This window comes from Zalophus californianus, chromosome 13 (assembly GCF_009762305.2).
Source record: "Zalophus californianus isolate mZalCal1 chromosome 13, mZalCal1.pri.v2, whole genome shotgun sequence".
Lineage (NCBI taxonomy): Eukaryota > Metazoa > Chordata > Mammalia > Carnivora > Otariidae > Zalophus > Zalophus californianus.
In genome coordinates, this window is record NC_045607.1 from 51926781 (window position 1) to 51948771 (window position 21991).

At 37.3% G+C, this 21991-nt stretch overlaps 1 protein-coding gene across 5 annotated transcripts in view; it reads right to left on the reverse strand.

The window, feature by feature from the left end:
* The window catches only part of CNTLN (centlein), a 297557-nt gene that overhangs the window by 194857 nt on the left and 80709 nt on the right, over positions 1 to 21991 (reverse strand). For all 5 annotated transcript variants that reach the window (XM_027616502.2, XM_027616503.2, XM_027616501.2 and 2 more), the window contains exon 3: positions 21255 to 21339. In XM_027616502.2, coding sequence (XP_027472303.2) covers positions 21255 to 21339 — 85 coding nt within the window. The remainder of the gene's footprint in view (positions 1 to 21254; positions 21340 to 21991) is intronic.

Sequence of the window (21991 nt, forward strand, 5' to 3'; positions counted from 1 at the left end):
ATATATTGTACAGTTTAGCTTATTTTTTAACTTTAAATAAATTAAATCATACTACACATATTCTGTAGCTTGTTATTTTTTGCCCAACATATGTTCCCAAATTCATCCATATTGATAGGCGGAGGCTACAATTCAATTACCTTGGTGTACAGTGCTACGGTGAGCACTGTGCTCATATATATAAATTATATTTATATAATTATACATACAGTGCTATGCATAATTATATAAATATACTATAATATATTTATCTATCTCTTGTCAGTGTATACTTCAGCTGCTTCCCATTTTGGGAAAAGGGGTATACAAACAATGCTGCTATAAACACACTTAAACATGTCTCCTGATGCAGATGAGCAAGAATTTCTCCCAAGCAGTATTTTTCAAACTACAGACTGCAATCTAGTAATGGGTCATTAAATCAATTTAGTAATCACAATCAGCATCTTTTAAAAGTGGAATAGAATACAATAGAAAATATCAAAATATAACCATAAATTCTTAGCAAAAAAACTATGCCATAATAAAATTATGAAAGAAGCAAATACATTATCTCCTAAATTTTTACAGTGTTTAATTTTTGATTTATATTTTATTTAAATACTATTAAATTCATATTTGGTACATGCTTTGTTATATTTTTTACCTTTATTAAAAATAGTAAGGACAATTATTATTATATGAAATTTTTATATCATGTGTGGGTATACTAGGGTCATTAAGTAGAATACATTTTATTCAATGTGGGGGTCATATTAATAAAAGTTTGAAAAATATTGCTTAAGATCATATTTGGAGGTAAAGTCACTAAGTCACAGGCTATAAGCACTTCAAGAGTTCTCACAGCTCCACATCTGTACCAACACTTGACTCTCAGGCTTGGTAATTTTTTACAAATCTAGTAAGTATAAATGCTTCCTCAATATAGTTTTAATTTTTATTTCATATTTTAATTATTAGGGCATATCAAACTGTGCCTGACATCAATCAAATGCTTAAGAATAGATGCATAAGTGTGGCCCATCCACAGTTCACAGCCCATTTTTCTATTCTCATCTAGGTGTTACCCTCCTTCAAGATTCAATCTCTCCCTTCCTCCACGAAGGTTTCTCCAAACTGTCATAGTAATTTCTACCCATTCTAGATTTGTCTTGCCCATGTTATTCACTGGACACCTTAGGTACTACCTATCTATGTACTCATAATGATTTCCAAACTAGATTAGCAAATGTTTATGAATGAGATTGACACAGAATGATAAATTCAATCATATGAACACTGAGATTGTTTACAGACTATCTACAGACCTCTCTTTTGAAAGGACAACTGACAAAACTTGAGAATCCTCATCTATTCTGGAAATTATTTAGACCCTAGGAAGGAAAGAACACTGAGCCAAATGATTAAAGTTTTAGAAGGGATTGCCCATTCATGTCAGCTAAACGTAACAGAAATTGACAACTTAAACACCAATAACAAGCCCTTTCATGAGAATTATTTAATAATTTGAATTTTGGCATTTGAGTGAATTTAGTAATCAACAAGGCCAAATATAGACTTAATTTTTAAATAAAAAAGCATAATACAAGCCTAACCCAAATTATCAATATTCTTGTAATTAGTTTGATAAATCTGATATTATGTTGAATAATCATTAAAGTAATAGATAAAGAGGCACTACCAATAAAAGACAACCAACAATTGAAACCTTTAAAGATTGGAAAATTTTGTATAATGCAAAACATTTTCCTATTAAAGTATGCTCTTAGTGATCTACTTGAAATAATGAAAGTACAGGTATATACAGCTGTAGTTCATTTTTAAATTTAGCTTTATGAAACTTTTCAACAAACTTCTCTGGATAGAGTACATTCTTAATGGTCTGGCTTGAGTTAATATTAAAATAGCAAATAGAACTCAGAGGAACCATAAAGCATAAAGGGTGACAAGAGAAAGTATGTCTGGAACAAATAATTTATTATGGATAAGACATGAAATGAATAATTCACATCACGGTCAAGAGAAGTCTATAGAGTAAGAAGAGAATGATAAAGAGTATGATGCAGGGAAAAAGGGGAAGGAGGGGCAGCGGCATAAGACCTAAAACTCTACTGAGCAATACTTGAGCATAGTTAATATATTATTTATTTGACCCACTTTCAAATGGGCATGAAAGTTTTAGTAAAAAACAGAGAAGTTATGCGGGCGCCTGGGTGGCTCAGTCATTAAGCATTTGCCTTCAGCTCAGGTCATGATCCCAGGGTCCTGGGATCGAGCCCCGCATCAGGCTCCCTGCTCCGCGGGAAGCCTGCTTCTCCCTCTCTCACTCCCCCTGCTTGTGTTCCCTCTCTTGCTGTGTCTCTCTCTGTCAAATAGATAAATAAAATCATTTAAAAAAAAGAGAGAAGTTATGAAGCCACAACAGTGGTAAATGGAGAAATTAAACAATGGTAAATAGAGAAAAGGGAAAGGATAACAGATCTAATTGTAACTGAGAACGAAAACTTATTTCTGAGCCTCCTATAAGGTAAAAAAAAAAAAGGGTGGGGTGGGGTGAGGATATAACGTTAAACAGCAAACATTATCTAATTAAATACAATATACTAGTCTGTGAGCGGAGTCATGCTATCCAATGCAATACTAGAAGGGGAATTTATTACATGATTTATTTTATAACTACCAGTGACAAAGCTAAGGCACAGACTTACCAAAAGAAGTTATAGGCAATGTTTTACGCTATCATAAATAAAATGTTATATTAGATTGCACTTCTCTGAAAGTTTTTTCTGCAATCAGCTAAAAAATAGTGTGCATGAGTGTGTGTATGTGTGTGTGTAACTTTCTAGAAATTTGATTAGATACATAAGATTTAAATAAGCTATAGGAATTGTCATTCTTAAGTGTTACTCTATTCCATAAGCTATAAGTTTTAAAAATTAAGAGCTACTTAATATTGCTCAGTGGAACAACAAAAACACACTGGAGGGACTTCCAGGTTCCACTCAGGCATGTAAGGAACGTGGAAGTCATTGCTCCTGTTCACAAACATGAAAAAAAGCTCAACTAACCAAAAATCAACAACTCTTCTTAGAGCTATCAAAAAACTGGGGTCATAGAGCAAACTGTTGTTCCCCAAACTAGAGAAACAGACAGGTAGATACAGATAGTGGCACTTTACCAGAGCAGAAAACTCCATGGGAACCACTACCAGTGTAGGAAAATCTAATCTGTAATTAAGATTGCTGGAAGATCAAAGTGGGCAAGTTTTGAGAGTTAGAAAGTCCAAAAAAGCCCAATCTTAGGGAAGTTTTGCCAGAGCCTAACCAACCTGGCAGAAGGGAAAAAAACTAACTCCAATACCCTCTAGCCTTCCTATTATCCAAGGGGGGAAAGGCTGAGAAGTACTTATGAAGGTCACAGTGTAGGGACACAAGCTCTCTAAAAGACAGAGACCTAATTATGGGACTAAAGAATACTTCCCCCTCCCCCTGACACCTCACCACATCAGTAGGGCTTCTGTATAACAACCAGGGAACACAATAGAAAGAATTGTGCGTCTCAGATGATATTTAAGAAACTTCTAGAGAAACCCAAATAAAAAAGAACAACAAACAAAGTTTAGCCTCTGACACGTACAGTTATAGCCAACATAAACAGAGCCTAAGCCCTAGCCAGATAAACATAAAACCTCACACTAAAGCCTATTCACCTCAGAACTATTTACCCATTTAGTCAATTTTAAGTGTCAACTTGGCTATGCCACAGTACCCATGGTATCCAGTTTTTGATAGTTTTTGATGAAATACCAGTCTAGATGTAACTGTGAACATATTTTTCAGATATAATTAACATTTAAATCAGTGAACTTTGAGTAAAGAAGATTACCTCTCCATAACGTGGCTGGGCCTCATCCAGTCAACTGAAGACCGTAAGAGAAAGGGCGACAGTTCTCTGAGAAAGAAGAAATTGTGCCTCCAGACTGCCTTCTGATTGAGTTGCAACATTACCTCTTCCCTGGGTCTCTAGCCAGTCTTGCACAACTCAGACTTGTCAGCCCACAACTGCATGAGCCCCCCAATGCCTTAAAATCAATTTCCCTCTCCAGATAGATAGATACAGATAGATATATAGACATATGTATTCACATCTATTACTTCTGGTTCTCTGAAGAACCCTGACTAATAGATTTTGGTCCCATTTTGGACTTCACTCTTAAAATTGCAAGGACATGGATATCATCAACAACCTGAATGAGCTTAGAAGCAGATTTTTCCTAAATCAAGCTTCCAGATGAGAGCACAACCCAACTGAAACCTTGATTAAAACCATATGAGATCCCAGCTATGTCCAGACTCCTGACCCACAGCAACTTAATAACTGTATTGTTTTAATACACTAGCTTATGATAATTTGTTATACAGCAACAGAAAAACCAATATAATGTAACATATTTTCCCACAGAATTTACACTAAAAATAATGGAGAAGGTGGTTATGGAACATAAGCATTATAAATCTTGATGGTACAAAAAATACAACCAAAAAATGTTAAGAATAAGAAATTAAGTCCTCCAATTACTCTCTATAAGTTCACTTTAAAATGCAGGAAAAACAAAAGGTGAATAAATCAAAATACACCAATTTTCTTATCTTTTTACAGTGCACAGTTGAGAGACATTATATACATTTTTTAGAATATGTAAGAAACAAGTAGACTGTTTAATATATAAAGTAATAACTTAATCACTAAAAGAAATGATGTAGACTCTAAATGTCCCAAACTACCAACATGAAAATGCATGCATACCCAAACACACAAACACACACAAATGAAACAAATATAAAAAGCTAAGAAAGAATTAAAAACAGAAAGTATAAGGTCAGAGAATGAAGATCAAAAAATTATGTTGTATCAAAAAATATAGATGGGATAAACATCTTTAAAAAAGTAAAGATGTATAGATTGAGTCAAAACGCACTTCCAGGGAAGATGGTGTATTAGGAGGATCCTAAACTTATCTCATCCCACAAACACAACTAGGTAACACCCACATCAGAATAAATCACCCAGAAAATGACCTGGAGATTGGCAGAACAGACTCTCCACAGCTAAACATAGAGAAGGGGCTACAATGAAGAGGGAAGGAAGGGCGGAGACACGGTTGGGAGCTAAAGGGACCAACGGGACTGTATATGGGAGGGAGGGACACTGCAGAGGGTAGAGAGGGCCAAGGTGCCCCAGGCACATAGAATCTGCACAGGAAAGACAATCCCGGTAACACTTGCCTTTGACTACCAGACAGGCATAATTTTGCAAGTTCTTACAATTAGTGGGGCTTAACACTTGGAACTTTGAAAGTCAGCCAGCTTGGCTCTGGGAGAGCCTGGAGAGCAAGAGGAAACTGAGTCCCCACCCTTAAAGAGACAGCACTGCAAAGAACCCTGGAGAGATGTAGCATAGAAGCAGCAATTTGAAAAATGCCTCAGGTATACAGGAATTTCCTAAGTGGGTACCATTTCCTTCTTCACCCTCCAGCCTAGAGACAGAAACCTGCGAGAACCAGCACAGCCCCAACACTCCACCTAGCTAGCTATCAGCATACCTCTCCTTCCTCCCAGACCCCCATCCTTACACTTCTGTGGATCTACACCCTCCAACCTTGGCAGGAGTTTCGGGTGGCTGTAGGTCCCCTCCCCCAGCAGAGAAGTTTGGACCTTGCCAGCACTGTGTGCCCTGCTCCCACATTCTCCTTTGGTCCCAACCACTACCTCGCAGCAGTTTTCTAAAGCAGCTCCAGGTCCCCTCTCACAGCAGACCTGTGCAAACCTTGCTAACACTGTGCTCCCCACCCCCTCATTCTCCTGCAGACCCAACCCCTCCAATACATCATTCGAGCCCATCAAAAGCAGTGCCACAAGCCTGGCACTGTGCAAGCAGACTGAACAGGGGCCAGGACCACTCCAAAGTGACTACTGCTCCAAGGAGAGTGCAAGATAACCACACACACCAGTCAGCTGGGGACCCAGCAGTGGGTTGGGGCAGATATGTGGTCTGTCTGCAGGCTCTGTCCAGCAACGAAAGCTTCTCAGGGTACAGTATAGGGAAAGCACCCTGCAGTTAGTTCAGTGCTACTACATCTCTGGCAAATGCCCGGTCTGACTCAACTCAAGCCCAAGGCAGCCCCAGACCGGCCCATTAACAACAGAGGACCAAACCCTGCCAACAACAGCAAAGAGAACCACTGCAAACAATTGGACTGAAAGGCAAAAGCAGTGCAGCCACAACAGTAGGCCACATGAAACACACACAGGGGAGCCCCCCTGAAGAGCCAGGTTCTGATGAACAAGGGACATTGCACAACAGAGCACTACAGGACCTCTTCTTCATAAGCCCACTACTTTCAAGAGCAGGAGACATAGCTGACTTTCCTACCACATAGAAACAGACACCAAGAGTTAGACAAAGTGAGGAGACAGGGAAATACATCCCAGAAGAAAGAACAGGACAAAATCACAGCAAGAGAGCTACATGAAATGGAGAGACATAATATGACTGATAGAGAATTTAAAGTAAAGTTCATAAAGATACTCACTGGACTTGAGAAAAGAGTGGAGGACCTCAGTGAGATCCTTAGAAAAGAGAGAGAAAACATGTAAAAAGAACCAAACAGAGATGAAGAACTCAAACTGAAATTAAGGGGTGCCTAAGTGGCTCAGTCAGTTAAATGTCCAACTCTTGATTTTGGCTCAGGTCATGATCTCAGGGTCATGAGATCAAGCCCCACATCAGGCTCTGTGCTCAGCGGGGAGTCTGCTTAGGATTCTCCCACTCCCTCTGCCCTGCCCCCACCACTGGCATGCTCTCTCTAGAGAAGAAGATGAACAAATCAGAGACCTGGAGGAAAGAGTAATGGAGAGCAATGAAGCTGAATGGGAAAGAGTAAAAAAATAATAATACAAAATGAAAATAGATATAGGGATTTCAATGACTCAAGTAGAATAACATTCCCAGAAGAAGAGAGAAAAAAGGGGAGAGAAAATGTATTTGAAGAAATAATAGCTGAAAAATTCCCAAATCTGGGGAAGGAAAGAGAAATCGAAATTCCCAAGGCACAGAGAGCCCCCAACAAAATCAACCCAAGGAGGTCCCCACCACAACACATAATAATTAAAATGGCAAAAAGCACTGATGAGGAGAAAATTTTAAGAGCAGCAAGAGAAAAGAAAGAGATATATACAAGGGAAACCCCGTAAGGCTACTGGCTGATTTTAGCAGAAACTATTCAGGCCAGAAGAGAGTGGCATGATATATTCAAAGTGCTGAAAGAAAAAAAACCTGCAGCCAAGAATACTCTTATCCAGAAAGGCTATCATTCAAAAGAAGAGATAAAGAGTTTCCCAGACAAAGAAAGTTAAAAGAATTCATCACCACTAAACCAGCCTACAAGAAATGTTAAAGGGACTCTTTGAAAGGAAAGGAAAGGCCATTAGTAGGAGTAAGAAAAGCAGGAAGCAGAAAAGCAATAAAAATTAGTATATCTGTAAAATTCAATCAAGGAATTCCCAAAATAAAAGGATGTGAAGCAAAACACCATATACCTAAAAGGTGGAAGGGGAGAGAAAAAAGAATGGGTTCAAATGTAAGTGACAATCAATGTAATATAAACCGCTATAGGCATAAGATATTATATACAAACCTAGATGGTAACCAAATCAAACACCATAATGGATGTGAAAAAAATAAAGAGAAAGAAATTCAAGTATACACTAAAGAAAGTCAGGAAACCATTAAAGAAGAGAGCAATAGAAGAAAAGAATAGAAAAGAACTACAAAAATACCATAAAATGAGTAACAAAATGGCAATAAGTTCATACCTATCAATAATTACTTTGAATGTAAATTAACTAACTCCAATAAAAAGACATGGGGTGATGAACTGGATAAAAAAGCAAGACCCGGGCGCCTGGGTGGCTCAGTTGGTTAAGCGACTGCCTTCGGCTCAGGTCATGATCCTGGAGTCCCGGGATCGAGTCCCACATCGGGCTCCCTGCTCAGCGGGGAGTCTGCTTCTCCCTCTGACCCTCCCCGCTCTCATGCTCTCTCTCTCTCATGCTCTCTCTTAAATAAATAAATAAATCTTTAAAAAAAAAAAAAAAAAAAAAAAAAAGCAAGACCCATCCATATGCTGCCAACAGGAGACTCATTTCAGACCTGAGGACACATGCAGATTGAAAGTAAATGGATGGAAAAACATGTATCATGTAAATGGAATTGAAAAGAAGGTTGGGTAGCAATACATATATTGGACAAAATAGACTTTAAAACAAAGATGGTAACAAGAGACAAAGGACACTATATAATCATAAAGGGCACAATCCAACAAGAAGATATAACAATTATAAATATTTATGCACCCAAAATGGGAGAACCCAAACACCTAAAGTAGCTAAAAACAACAAACATAAAGGAAGTAATCAATACTAATACAATAACAGTAGGGGACTTTAACATCCCACTTACATTGATGGATAGAATATCCAAACAGAAAATCAACCAGATGGATCTAACAGTCATATTCAGAACATTCCATCCTAACACAGCAGAATACACATTCTTTTCAAGTGCACATGGAACATTCTCCAGAATATATCACATATTAGGGCACAAAACAAGTCTCAAAAAATTCAAAAAATTAAAGTCATAGATAACATGCATCTTTTCCATCCACAATGCTATGAAATCAGAAAACAACACTAAGGGGAAAAAAAACCTGTAGAGAACATAAATACAGGAAATTTAAGTAACATGCTACTAAAAAATGAATGGGTCAATCAAGAAATCAAATACGAAACAAACAAACAAAAATACATGGAGATAAATGAAAATGAAAATACAACAGTCTAAAATCTTTGGGATGGGGCGCCTGGGTGGCTGAGTTGGTTAAGCGAATGCCTTTGGCTCAGGTCATGATCCCAGAGTCCTGGGATCGAGTCCCACATCGGGCTCCCGGCTCACCAGGGAGCCTGCTTCTCCCTCTGACCCTCTCCCCGCTCATGCTGTTTCTCTCTCACTAACTCTCTAATAAATAAATAAATAAAATCTTTAAAAAAATAAAATAAAATCTTTGGGATGGAGCAAAAACAATTCTAAGAGGTAAGTTTATAGGAATACAAGCCTCCATCAAGAAACAAGAAAAATCTCAAATACACAACCTAACATTACACCTATAGAGACAAGAAAAAGAACAAACCAAACCCAAAACCAGTAGAAGGAAGGAAATAATAAAGATTAGAGCAGAAATATATAAAATAGAAACTAAAAAATAATAATAATAATGATAACAATAATAATAATAAAACAGATCAATGAAACCAGGAGTTGGTTCCTTGAAAAGATCAACAAAATTGACAAAACTTTAGCCACACTCATCAAAAAAATGTTTTTCCAAGACAGTACTAACCATATCATAAATAAAAAAAGAGGAAGGGGTGGAGCAAGATGTCAGAAGAGTAGGAGACCTGGATTTCCTCTGGTCTCAGGAATTCAGCTGGATAGGGATCAAACCATTCTGAACACCTATGAACTCAACAGGAGATCAAAGAAAAGAATAGCAACAACTCTCTGAACAGAAAAGCGACCACTTTCTAGAAGGTAGAACATCTGGAGAAGTGAATCCGAGGCAACATTTGGGAGCATAGATGGCGGGGGAGGGGGCCTCCGTCAGCCACTTCTGGCAAGTGATAGAGCCGTGGAGCACAAAATCGTAACTTTTAGAAGTCAGCTCCGCTGAGGGACGTCGTTCTAGTGGCTAAGCAAGGCGTGGAACCCTAGCGGGACAGTGTGGTCTCAGGACCCTCGGTGTCACAGGAGGACCGGGGGTGCCTGAGTGCGGCAGAGCTCCCAGGTATCGGAGCGGGGAAGTCGGCTGCAGAGACAGAACGGAGGTGCGGGCTCTCAGCTCGGGGTTGCCATAAACCCTGATGCGCAGCACAGTTGGTCCACTGCTCCTCCAGCAGGGACCCAACATGTGGCAGATCCGGGGAGACTCTCCTTCCTCCCCTGGGAGGAGCGGCGCGGGAACGCACTGCAGGGATCTCCTGGGATTGGAGACTCCACACCAGGTCGGTTGCCAGAGATAGAAACGCTCGGTCACAGGCCGGGGGAGCACGGAGTGCGGCCGGAGACCGGGGACACGGGAGTGACCAACTGTTTTTCCCTGGGGACACACTGAGGAGCGGGGCCCCAAGTTTTCGCCTCCTCCGGGGCAGAGATTGGGAGGCGGCCGTTTTCACTCTCATCCTCCAAAGCTGTAGGAAAGCTTGCAGGGAACAAAAGCTCCCGAGAGTAAACCCTACCAGATTACTTAGCCCGGACCAGCAAGGGCAGGGCAATTTCGCCTCCAGCAAAGACATTTGGGAACCACGGCAACAGGCCCCTCCCCCAGAAGATCAGCAAGACCAGCCAGCCAAGACCAAGTTAACTGATCAATGAGAATGGCAGAACTCCAGTGCTAGGGGAATACTGTACATAGAATCCATGACTTTTTTTACCATGATTCTTTAGTCTTTCAAAGTTAATTTTTTTAACCGTTTTTTATTTTTGGAATTTTTCTTGTTCCCTTTTTCAACCAACATCCTATCAATCTCTTTTTTAAAAAACATTTTTATTTTGCATTTTTAGAATTATATTCTATCCCTTCATAGTAGTTACCCTTATTTTTGGCATATATATATAAGTTGTTCTCTCTTTAAAATTTTGAGATAAAGTTTCTTCTAACAGATCAAAATATACCATGAATCTCTACTGTATGGCTTTGTTCTACTCTCCTGCCCGATCACATTGTTTCCCCTTTTCCTTCTTTCTTTTTTTTTAATCCTCTTCTTTCTTTGTTCAAACAACTTCTTATCTGATCAATTCATTTTGTAAAATTTCTTATAATTTTCATCTTTACAATCATATTCCATCCCTTTCTTGTATCAACCCTTATTTTTGTACATATATAAGTTTTTTTTCTTTAAAATTTTGGGAGGCACTTTCTTCTAACAGACCAAAATACCCCCAAAATCTAGTGTGTGGCACTGATCTATGCACCACTTGATCATATCTGATCATATACTGTTTTTTTCTTTTCTTCTGTTTTTATTTGATTTTATCTTTTCCTTTTTCTTTCTTTCCCTTTCTTTTCCCCTGGTTGCAGATCTTTTCTGATTTGTTTAGAGTATATTTTCTGGGGACGTTGTTACCCTGTTAGCATTTTGTTCTCTCACTCATCTATTCTCCTCTGGAAAAAATGACAAGATGGAAAAAAAATCACCTCAACAAAAGAACAAGAGGTAGTACTGACTGCCAGGGACCTACACAATACGGACATTAGTACAATGTTGGACCCAGAGTTCAGAATCATGATTTTAAAGATACTAGCTGGGCTTGAAAAAAAGCATGGAAGTTATTAGAGAAACCCTTCCTGGAGAAATAAAAGAACTAAAATCTAAGCAGGTCGAAATCAAAAAGGCTATTCATGAGGTGCAATAAAAAATGGGGGTACTAACTGCTAGGATAAATGAGGCAGAAGAGAGAATCAGTGATGTAGCAGAACGAATGATGGAAAATAAAGAAGCTGAGAAAAAGAGAGATCAACAACTACTGGATCACGAGGGCAGAATTCGAGAGATAAGCGATACCATAAGAAGAAATGACATTAGAATAATTGGGATCCCAGAAGAAGAAGGAAGAGATAGAGGGGCAGAAGGTATATTGGAGCAAATTATAACAGAGAACTTCCCTAATGTGGGGAAGGAAACAGGCATCAAAATCCAGGAGGAACCAGAGAAACCCTCTCAAAATCAATAAAAATAGGTAAACACCCTGACATCTAATAGTAAAACATACAAGTCTCAGAGACAAAGAGAAAATCCTGAAAGCAGCTCGGGACAAGAGATCTGTAACCTACAATGGTAGAAACATTAGATTGGCAACAGACCTATCCACAGAGACCTGGCAGGCCAGAAAGGACTGGCATGAAATCTTCAGAGCACTAAACGAGAAAAATATGCAGCCAAGAATACCATATCCAGCTAGGCTGTCATTGAAAATAGAAGGAGAGATAAAAAGCTTCCAGGACAAACAAAAACTAAAGGAATTTGCAACACGAAACCAGCCCTACAAGAAATACTGAAAGGGGTCCTCTAAGCAAAGAGAGAGCCTAAAAGCAGCATAGACCAGAAAGGAACACCGACAATATACAGTAACAGTCACCTTACAGGCAATACAATGGCACTAAATTGATATCTTTCAATAGTTATCCTGAATGTAAATGGGCTAAATGCCCCAATCAAAAGACACAGGTTATCAGATTGGATTAAAAAACAAGACCCATTGATATGCTGTCTACAAGAGACTCATTTTAGACCCAAAGACACCCCCAGATTGAAAGTGAGGGGGTGGAAAACCATTTACCATGCTAATGGACACCAAAAGAAAGCTGGGGTGGCAATCCTTATATCAGACAAATTAGATTTTAAACCAAAGACTAGTAAGAGATGAGACAGGACACTATATCCTACTTAAAGGGTCTATCCAACAAGAAGATCTAACAACTGTAAATATCTATGCCCCTAACAGGGGAGCAGCCAATTATATAAGGCAATTAATAACAAAAGCAAAGAAACACATCGACAGCAATACAATAACAGTGGGGGACTTTAACAACCCCCTCACTGAAATGGACAGATCATCTAAGCAAAAGATCAAGAAGGAAATAAGACTTTAAATGACACACTGGACCAAATGGACTTCACAGACATATTCAGAACATTCCATCCCAAAGCAACGGAATACATATTCTTCTCTGCTGCCCATGGAATATTCTCCAGAATAGATCACATTCTGGGTGACAAATCAGGTCTCAAACAGTACCAAAAGACTGGGATTATTACCTGCATATTTTCAGACCACAATGCTTTGAAACTAGAACTCAATCACAAGAGGAAAGTCGGAAAGAACTCAAATACATGGAGGCTAAAGAGCATCCTACTAAAGAATGAACAGGTCAACCAGGATATTGAAGAAGAATTTAAAAAAATTAATGGAAATCAATGAAAATGAAACCACAACTGTTCAAAATCTTTGGGATGCAGCAAGGCAGTCCTAAGAGGAACGTATATAGCAATACAAGCCCTTCTCAGGAAACAAGAAAGGTCTCAAATACACAACCTAACCCTACACCTAAAGGAGCTAGAGAAAAAACAGCAAATAAAGCCTAAGCACAGCAGGAGAAGAGAAATAATAAAGATCAGGGCAGAAATCAATGAAATAGAAACCAAAAGAACAGTAGAACAGATCAACGGAACTAGGAGCTGGTTCTTTGAAAGAATTAACAAGATTGATAAACCCCTGGCCAGACTGATCAAAAAGAAAAGAGAAATGACCCAAATCAACAAAATCATGAATGAAAGAGGAGAGATCACAACCAACACCAAAGAAATACAAACAATGCTAAGAACATATTATGAGCAACTATATGCCAGCAAATTAGATAACCTGGAAGAAATGGAAGCATTCCTAGAGATGTATCAACGACCAAAACTGAACCAGGAAGAAACAGAAAACCTGAACAGACATAACCACTAAGGAAATTGAAGCAGTCATCAAAAATCTTCCAACACACAAAAGCCCAGGGCCAGGTGGGTTTCCAGGGGAATTCCACCAAACATTTGAAGAAGAATTAATACCTATTCTTCTGAAACTGTTCCAAAGAAATGGGAGGAAAACTTCCAAACTCGTTTTATGAGGCTACCATTACCTTGATCCCCAAACCAGACAAAGACCCCATCAAAAAGGAGAATTACAGACCAATATCCTTGATGAACATGGATGCCAAAATTCTCACCAAAATACTAGCCAATAGGATCCAACAGTACATTAAAAGGATTATTCACCATGTTCAAGTGGGATTTATCCCTGGACTGCAAGGTTGGTTCAACATCCACAAATCAATCAACGTGATACAATACATTAACAAAAGAAAGAATGAGAATCATATGATCCTCTCAATAGATGCAGAGAATGCATTTGACAAAGTACAGCATCCTTTCTTGATCAAAACTCTTCAGAGTATAGGCATAGAGGGTACATACCTCAGTATCATAAAAGCCATCTATGAAAAACCTACAGCGAATATCATTCCCAATGGGGAAAAACTGAGAGCCTTCCTCCTAAGGTCAGGAACGTGGCAGGTATGTCTACTATCACCACTGCTATTCAACATAGTATTAGAAGTCCTAGCCCCAGCAATCAGACAACAAACAGAAATCAAAGGCATCCAAATCGGCAAAGAGGAAGTCAAACTCTCATTCTTAGCAGATGATATGATACTTTATGTGGAAAACCCAAAAGACTCCACCCCAAAACTGCTAGAACTCATAGGGGAATTCAGTAAAGTGGTAGGATATAAAATCAATGCGCAGAAATCAGTGGCATGCCTATACACCAACAAGACCAAAGAAAGAGAAATTAAGGAGTCAATCCCATTTACAATTGCACCCAAAACCGTAAGATACCTAGGAATAAATCTAACCAAAGAGGCAAAGGACCTGTACTCAGAAAACTATAAAATACTCATGAACGAAATTGAGGAAGACACAAAGAAATGCAAAAATGTTCCATGCTCATGGATTGGAAGAACAAATATTATGAAGATGTCAATGCTACCTAGAGCAATCTAAACATTCAATGCAATTCCTATCAAATTACCATCCACTTTTTTCAAAGAAATGGAACAAATAATCCTAAAATTTGTATGGAACCAGAAAAGACCCTGAATAGCCAGAGGAATGTTAAAAAAGAAAAGCAAAGCTGGCGGCATCACAATTCCGACTTCCAGCTCTATTACAAAGCTGTCATCATCAAGACAGTATGGTATTGGCACAAACACAGACACGTAGATCAATGGAACAGAATAGAGAGCCCAGAAATGGACCCTCAACTCTATGGCCAACTCATCTTCAAAAAAGCAGAAAAGAATGTCCAGTGGAAAAAAGACAGTCTCTTCAACAAATGGTGTTGGGAAAAGTGGACAGCTACATGCAGAAGAATGAAACTGGACCATTTCCTTGTACCACACACAAAAATAGACTCAAAATAGTTGAAAGACCTAAATGTGAGTCAGGAGTCCATCCAAATCCTAAAGGAGAACACAGGCAACAACCTCTTCGACCTCAGCCGCAGCAACTTCTTCCTATAAACATCACCGAAGGCAAGGGAAGCAAGGGCAAAAATGAACTACTGGAACTTCATCAAGATAAAAAGCTTTTGCACGGCAAAAGAAACAGTCCACAAAACCAAAAGACAACCGACAGAAGGGGAGAAGATATTTGCAAATGACATATCAGATAAAGGGCTAATATCCAAAATCTATAAAGAACTTATCAAACTCAACACCCAAAGAACAAATAATCCAATCAAGAAATGGGCAGAAGACATGAACAGACATTTTTCCAAAGAAGACATCCAAATGGCCAACAGACACGTGAAAAAGTGCTCAACATCGCTCGGCATCAGGGCAATCCAAATCAAAACCTCAACGAGATATCACCTCACACCAATCAGAATGGCTAAAATTAACAAGTCAGGAAAAGACAGATATTGGCGGGGATGTGGAGAAAGGGGAACCCTCCTACACTGTTGGTGGGAATGCAAGCTGGTGCAACCACTCTGGAAAACAGTATGAAGGTTCCTCCAAAGTTGAAAATGGAGCTACCCTACAATCCAGCAATTGCCCTACTGGGTATTTACCCCAAAAATACAAATGTAGGGATCCGAAGGGGTAGGTGTACCCCGATGTTTATAGCAGCAATGTCCACAATAGCCAAACTGTGGAAAGAGCCAAGATGTCCATCGACAGATGAATGGATAAAGAATAGGTGGTATATATACACAATGGAATATTATACAGCCATCAAAAAGAAGGAGATCTTGCCATTTGCAGCAGCATGGATGGAACTGGAGGGTGTTATGCTGAGCGAAATAAGTCAATCAGAGAAAGACATGTATCGTATGACCTCACTGATAGGAGGAATTCTTAATCTCAGGAAACAAACTGAGGGTTGCTGGAGTGGTGGTTGGGGGGAGGGATGGGATGGCTGGGTGATAGACAGGGGGGAGGGTATGTGGTATGGTGAGCGTTGTGAATTGTGCAAGACTGTTGAATCACCGATTTGTACCTCTGAAACAAATAATGCAATATATGTTAAGAAGAAGATAGCAGGAGGGGAAGAATGAAGGGGGTGAAATCAGAGGGGGAGATGAACCGTGAGTGATGATGGACTCTGAGAAAGAAACTGAGGGTTCTAGAGTAGAGGGGGTGGGAGGATGGGTTAGCCTGGTGATGGGTATTAAAGAGGGCATGCTCTGCATAGAGCACTGGGTTTTATGTACAAAGAGTGAATCATGGAACACTACATCAAAAACTAATGATGTAATGTATGGTGAGTAACATAACAATAAAAAAATTAAAAAAAATAAAATTTAAAATATAGGAATAACAACTGACACCACAGTAATAGAAAGGATTTTAAGAGAATACCATAAAGAATTATATGCCAACAAAGTGGACAACCTAAAAGAAGTGGATAGATTCCTAGAAACATATAACCTCTCAAAACTGAATCAGAAGAAATAGAAAATAGATCAATTAACAGCCAGGAAAGTGAACCAGAAAACTCCCAACAAACAACGTCCAGCTTCACAGGTGCATTCTACCAAACATTTAAAGAAGAGTTAATATCTATTCTCAAACTATTCCCAAAAATAGAAGAGGAAGGAAAGGTTGTAAATTCATTCTAGGAGAACATCATTACCATGATACCAAAACCAGATATACACTCCAAAGAAGAGAACTACAGACCACTATCTCTGATGAACACAGATGCAAAAATCCTCAACAAAATACTAGCAAACCGAATCCAACAATACATTAAAAAAAACATTCACCATGATCAAGTGAAATTTATTCCTGTGATGCAAGGGTAGTTCAATATTCAGAAATCAATGAACATGACACAACACATCAACAAAAGAAAGGATCAAAACCATATAATCATTTCAATAGATGCAGAAAAAGCATTTTGACAGTATACAACATCCATTCAAAATAAAAACCCTCAACAAGTAGGTTTAGGGCAAACATACCTCAACGTAATAAAGGCCATATATGAAAATTCACAGCTAACATCATATTCAGTGGTGAAAAACTAAGACCTATTCCTTAGAGGATCAGGAACAAGATAAGGATGTCCACTCTCACCACTTTTATTCAACATAATACTGGAAGTCCTAGCCACAGCAATCAGACTACAAAAAGAAATAAAAGGCATCTAACTTGATAAGGAAGAAGTAAACCTTTCACTATTTGCAGATGACATGATACTATATACAGAAAATCTAAGACTCCACACACACACACACACACACACACACACACAAACTATGATAAAAACTGATAAAGATACCAAGGAATAAACTTAACCAAAAAAGTGAAAGACTCGTACTCTGAAAACTATAAAATATTGATGAAAGACAGCTTCACGAAATGGAAAGACATTCCATGCTCTCGGATTGGAAGAACACTTATTGTTAAAATGTCTGTACTACTCAAAGTAATCTATACATTTAAGGCAATCCTTATCAAAATACCAACAGCACTTTTCACAGAACTAGAAAACAATCCTAAAATTTGTATGGAACTGCAAAAGACCTTGAGGAGCCACAGCAATCCTGAAAAAGAAAAACAAAACTGGAGGTATCACAATTCCAGACCTCAAGTTATATTGCAAAGCTATAGTAATCAAAACAGTAAGGTACTGACCCCAAAATAAACACATACATCAGAGGAACAGAAAAGAAAGCCCAGAAATAATCCCACAATTATGTGGTTAATTAATTAATGTGATAAAGGAGACAAGAATATACAACGAGAAAAAGTCTCTTCAATAAATGGGTGTTGGGAAAACTGGCCAGCTACATGCAAAAGAATGAAATTGGACCACTTTCTTATATTATACACAAAAATAACCTCAAAATGGATTAAGGACTTAAGGAGACCTGAAACCATAAAAATCCTAGAAGACAACATAGGCAGTAATTTCTCTGACATCAGCCGTAGCAACATTTTTCTAGATGTCTCCTGAGGCAAGGGAAACAAAAGCAAACATAAACTATTGGGACAACATCAAAATAAAAAGCTTTGCACAGCAAAGGAAACCATTAACAAAACTAAAGGCAACCTACTGAATGGGAGAAGATATTTGCAAATGACATATCTGATAGTCAGTATTCAAAATATATAAAGAACTTATACAACACAACCCCCAAAAAACACAAATAATCCAATTAAAAATGGGTAGAAGACACAAAGAAACAATTTTCCAAAGAAGACATACAGATGGCCAACAGACACATGAAAAAATGCTCAACATCACCGATCATCTGGGAAATCCAAATCAAAACCACACTGAGATATCACCTTCACCTCTCAGAATGGCTAGTATCAACAAGATAAAAAATAACAAGTGCTGGTAAGGATGTGAAGAAAAGGGAACACTCATGCACTGCTGGGAATGTAACTTGGTGCAGCCAATGTGGGAAACAGTATGGAGGTTCCTCAAAAAGTTAAAAATAGAAATACCACATGATCCAGTAATTTCACTATGGGATATTTGTCCCCCAAAAATGAAAACAGTAATTTGAAAAGATATATGAACCACTATGTTTATTGCACCATTATTAAAAATAGCCAAGCTATTAAAGCAACCTAAGCTTCCATGGTGAGATAATGGATTAAGAAGAAAATGTGGTATATATACAATGGAATATTACTCAGTGTTAGAAAAGAATGAGATCTTGCCATTTGTGACATGGATGGACCTAGAGGGTATTATGCTAAATGAAATAAGTCATACAAAAAATGACAAACACTATACCATTTCATTTATATATGGAAGCTAAAAAAACAAAACAAAGGAACAAACAAAAACATAGAAACAGATTCATAAATACAGAGAACACACTGGTGGTTGCTAAAAGGGAGGGCGGTAGGGTGTGGGTGAAATAGGTGAAGGGAATTAAGAGGTTCAAACTTCCCATTATGAAATAAATAAGTCATGGGGATGTAATGTGCAGCATAGGAAAAAGTCTTTAATATTACAATAATTTCATGTGATGAGAGAGGATAACTAGACTTCCTGTGGGGATCATTTCATAATGTATAAAAATATTAAATCACTATGATATATACCTGAAACTAACAGGATACTGTGTCAATTATACTTCAATAAAATAATAATAATAATATATTACTCATTCAACAATATCGAGAATCCATTATATGCCAGGCAATATGGAAATATTGGATGTCAGGGATACAAATGTGAATGGGTGCATGAGGTTCCCCATCCTCTCATTCTGAAATATCGTGTATGAGAATATGGTTACCTGTACCTCACTTTTAGCCCCACCCTACTCCTCAAAGGGATTTAAAAATCATTAAAGGCAAAAATTGTAACTCTAAATTTTCCGTAATACCATCCCAGAATAGTATATACATTTAACATATTATACCTTGTAGAAAGTTATAACCATCAATGAACAAAAATATACATGATTTAGGCTAAGCAATTAGGGCCCCTAAAAAACAAATAATTTCTCTTAAGGAAATTTAATATTTTATCCACAAGCTAAGTGATTCTGCTCAAAAAGGTAAATAATTAAATAGGGAAGAGGAAGTAGAAAAAGAAATTAGCAAGAAAAGGGGAAATATATTGTCATTTTTAAGAGTCAACATTTTAAAAAACGGTATGCTATAGCTAGCTATCTAGATATGGTAACCTGAGCATTCCCTAAGGGTTCCCTAAAGCACTGCAAACTTAAAACCAAAGAATATCAGAGTGGCAAAATCCATTCTCCTCTATAGAATAGAGTTGTAACTGGATAGATTGCTCAACCTGGATTTACATTTTCCCAAACCTCCTGAATCTTGTGGCAGCCAATATGGCTAGTTTTCCTCAATGAAGTATGAGTACAAATGGCATTTGCCACGTTTAAGTCATAAGGTTTTATCTATTAGGCAGCTTAGCCTCGCTTAATTAATAGACTAGGCACATCACAGTATTTATCCATCTTAGGATTCATTTTGCTCTTTCTTGATATTCAGGTAGCAAATACAACTGTTTTTTTTCCCCCAGAGCAAACTGACTAAAATGTTATTTCTAAACTTTTATCATTATACTACCAATTATGGTATTTCCTATAAGGAAAATACAACATTGGAGAATGTATAAACTTCAAACTTAATGTCACATAGGAGTTTATATTCCATTTTAGAAAGTCATTATATGGATGTAGAGAACATAAAAATAAAATTGAATCTTTTCTAAATTAACTTCTACCTTAAATCCTTTAATAAAATAACTTTTAACAGGAACCAAACTTAGATCAAAGTTCTCCCAAAACTTTAATTGGCTAGGAAGGAAAAGAAATTAAAAGTCAAAGAGCAAAGTCTCCAAAAAGAGGCTCCATTTACGCCAGAAAAATTACAGGCAATTCAGCACATAATGAGCAATTGGGTACAAAATGAATTTAAATATTTTATCACAATATAGGTCATTATTGCAATAAATTTCTTTCTCCTTCATTTTTGAGATGTTTATACTTTGAAAATAGCTCTGGGAAGCACTGATCACATGGATTGTTGCAGTGATAATATACTGATTATATAATTATATGTAATCTTGTTATATATGTAATTGAATACTTTACTGATTGTATGTAAAACATGGGATCGTATGAATTGAAAGTACAGGTTTTCAAGAGATCAAATAGAATCATCCCAGTTATTTGTTAATCTTTTTTATAAATGAAGCCATCAGAAAATTTACAAGTTTCAATGATACTGCTAATAATAAAAGTAAAATTCAATAAAACAATGAATAATTGCTGGATACTACTATAAAACCATAACACTATCTTAAGACTTTTAAAATATAAATGGCATAGTCTATTAATTCAAAAAACAACAAGCTATAAGCAAACTACAATAGTGAAGAATAATCTGACTATAGTAGTTTCAAAATAGTAATGATTTGATATAATGACCCTGATATTCTTAATGAACATTGTTGCAAAAAAAATTTTAAATAACTGTAAAGATCTACTACCTGAATTAATATATTAATCTTTAGTATTTCCTGTATAACACCAACCTGTTCCAATTCTTGTATTTTAGCATCCTTGACTTGCAGAATTTCTAAAACTTTTCTGTCTTTAGCTTCAGATTTCTGTTTTTCTCTAGAAAGAAAAATACAGAGTTTATCAGTCAAAATTGGTAGCTAATCCTTTAAGTTTTCACATCCTGAAAATGAGTATCACTTTATAAAATACAGAAAATTAAATTATCTGGGGTTGACAGCCCTTTCAGAATTAATCAGAAACCATATGGCAGGTGACAACAACTTACAAACTACTGACAACTAAGACAACTTCATACCAAAACAACAGTTTAGTTTCCAGATTTAGATGCATGATAAAAAAAATACTTAAAACATGTTTAATATTGATTGCAGTAACCACTATATCAATTTAAAATAATAAATAAGACAATATGTTCTTTTTTTGTGTTTTTTAATTTTATTTTATTATGTTATGTTAATCATATGTTCTTAACATAAACATTTTATGCACACAATTAAATTAAGACTAAAATATCACTTTTGAAGTAAAAGACTCAGAAGAGAGCTAGAGATTTCATAATAACCAACATTTTTAAAAATGGGATAGAAATTTATTGGACATTTATTTCTATTTTTAAAAAACTTTAAAAATAGGTAAACAGTCTACGGCCATACCACCTGAATGTGCCCGATCTCGTCTAAAAATAGGTAAACAGAAATCTATACCTAAATCACTAAAGAATCCAAAGTAGGTAAGGAAGAAGAAAAGA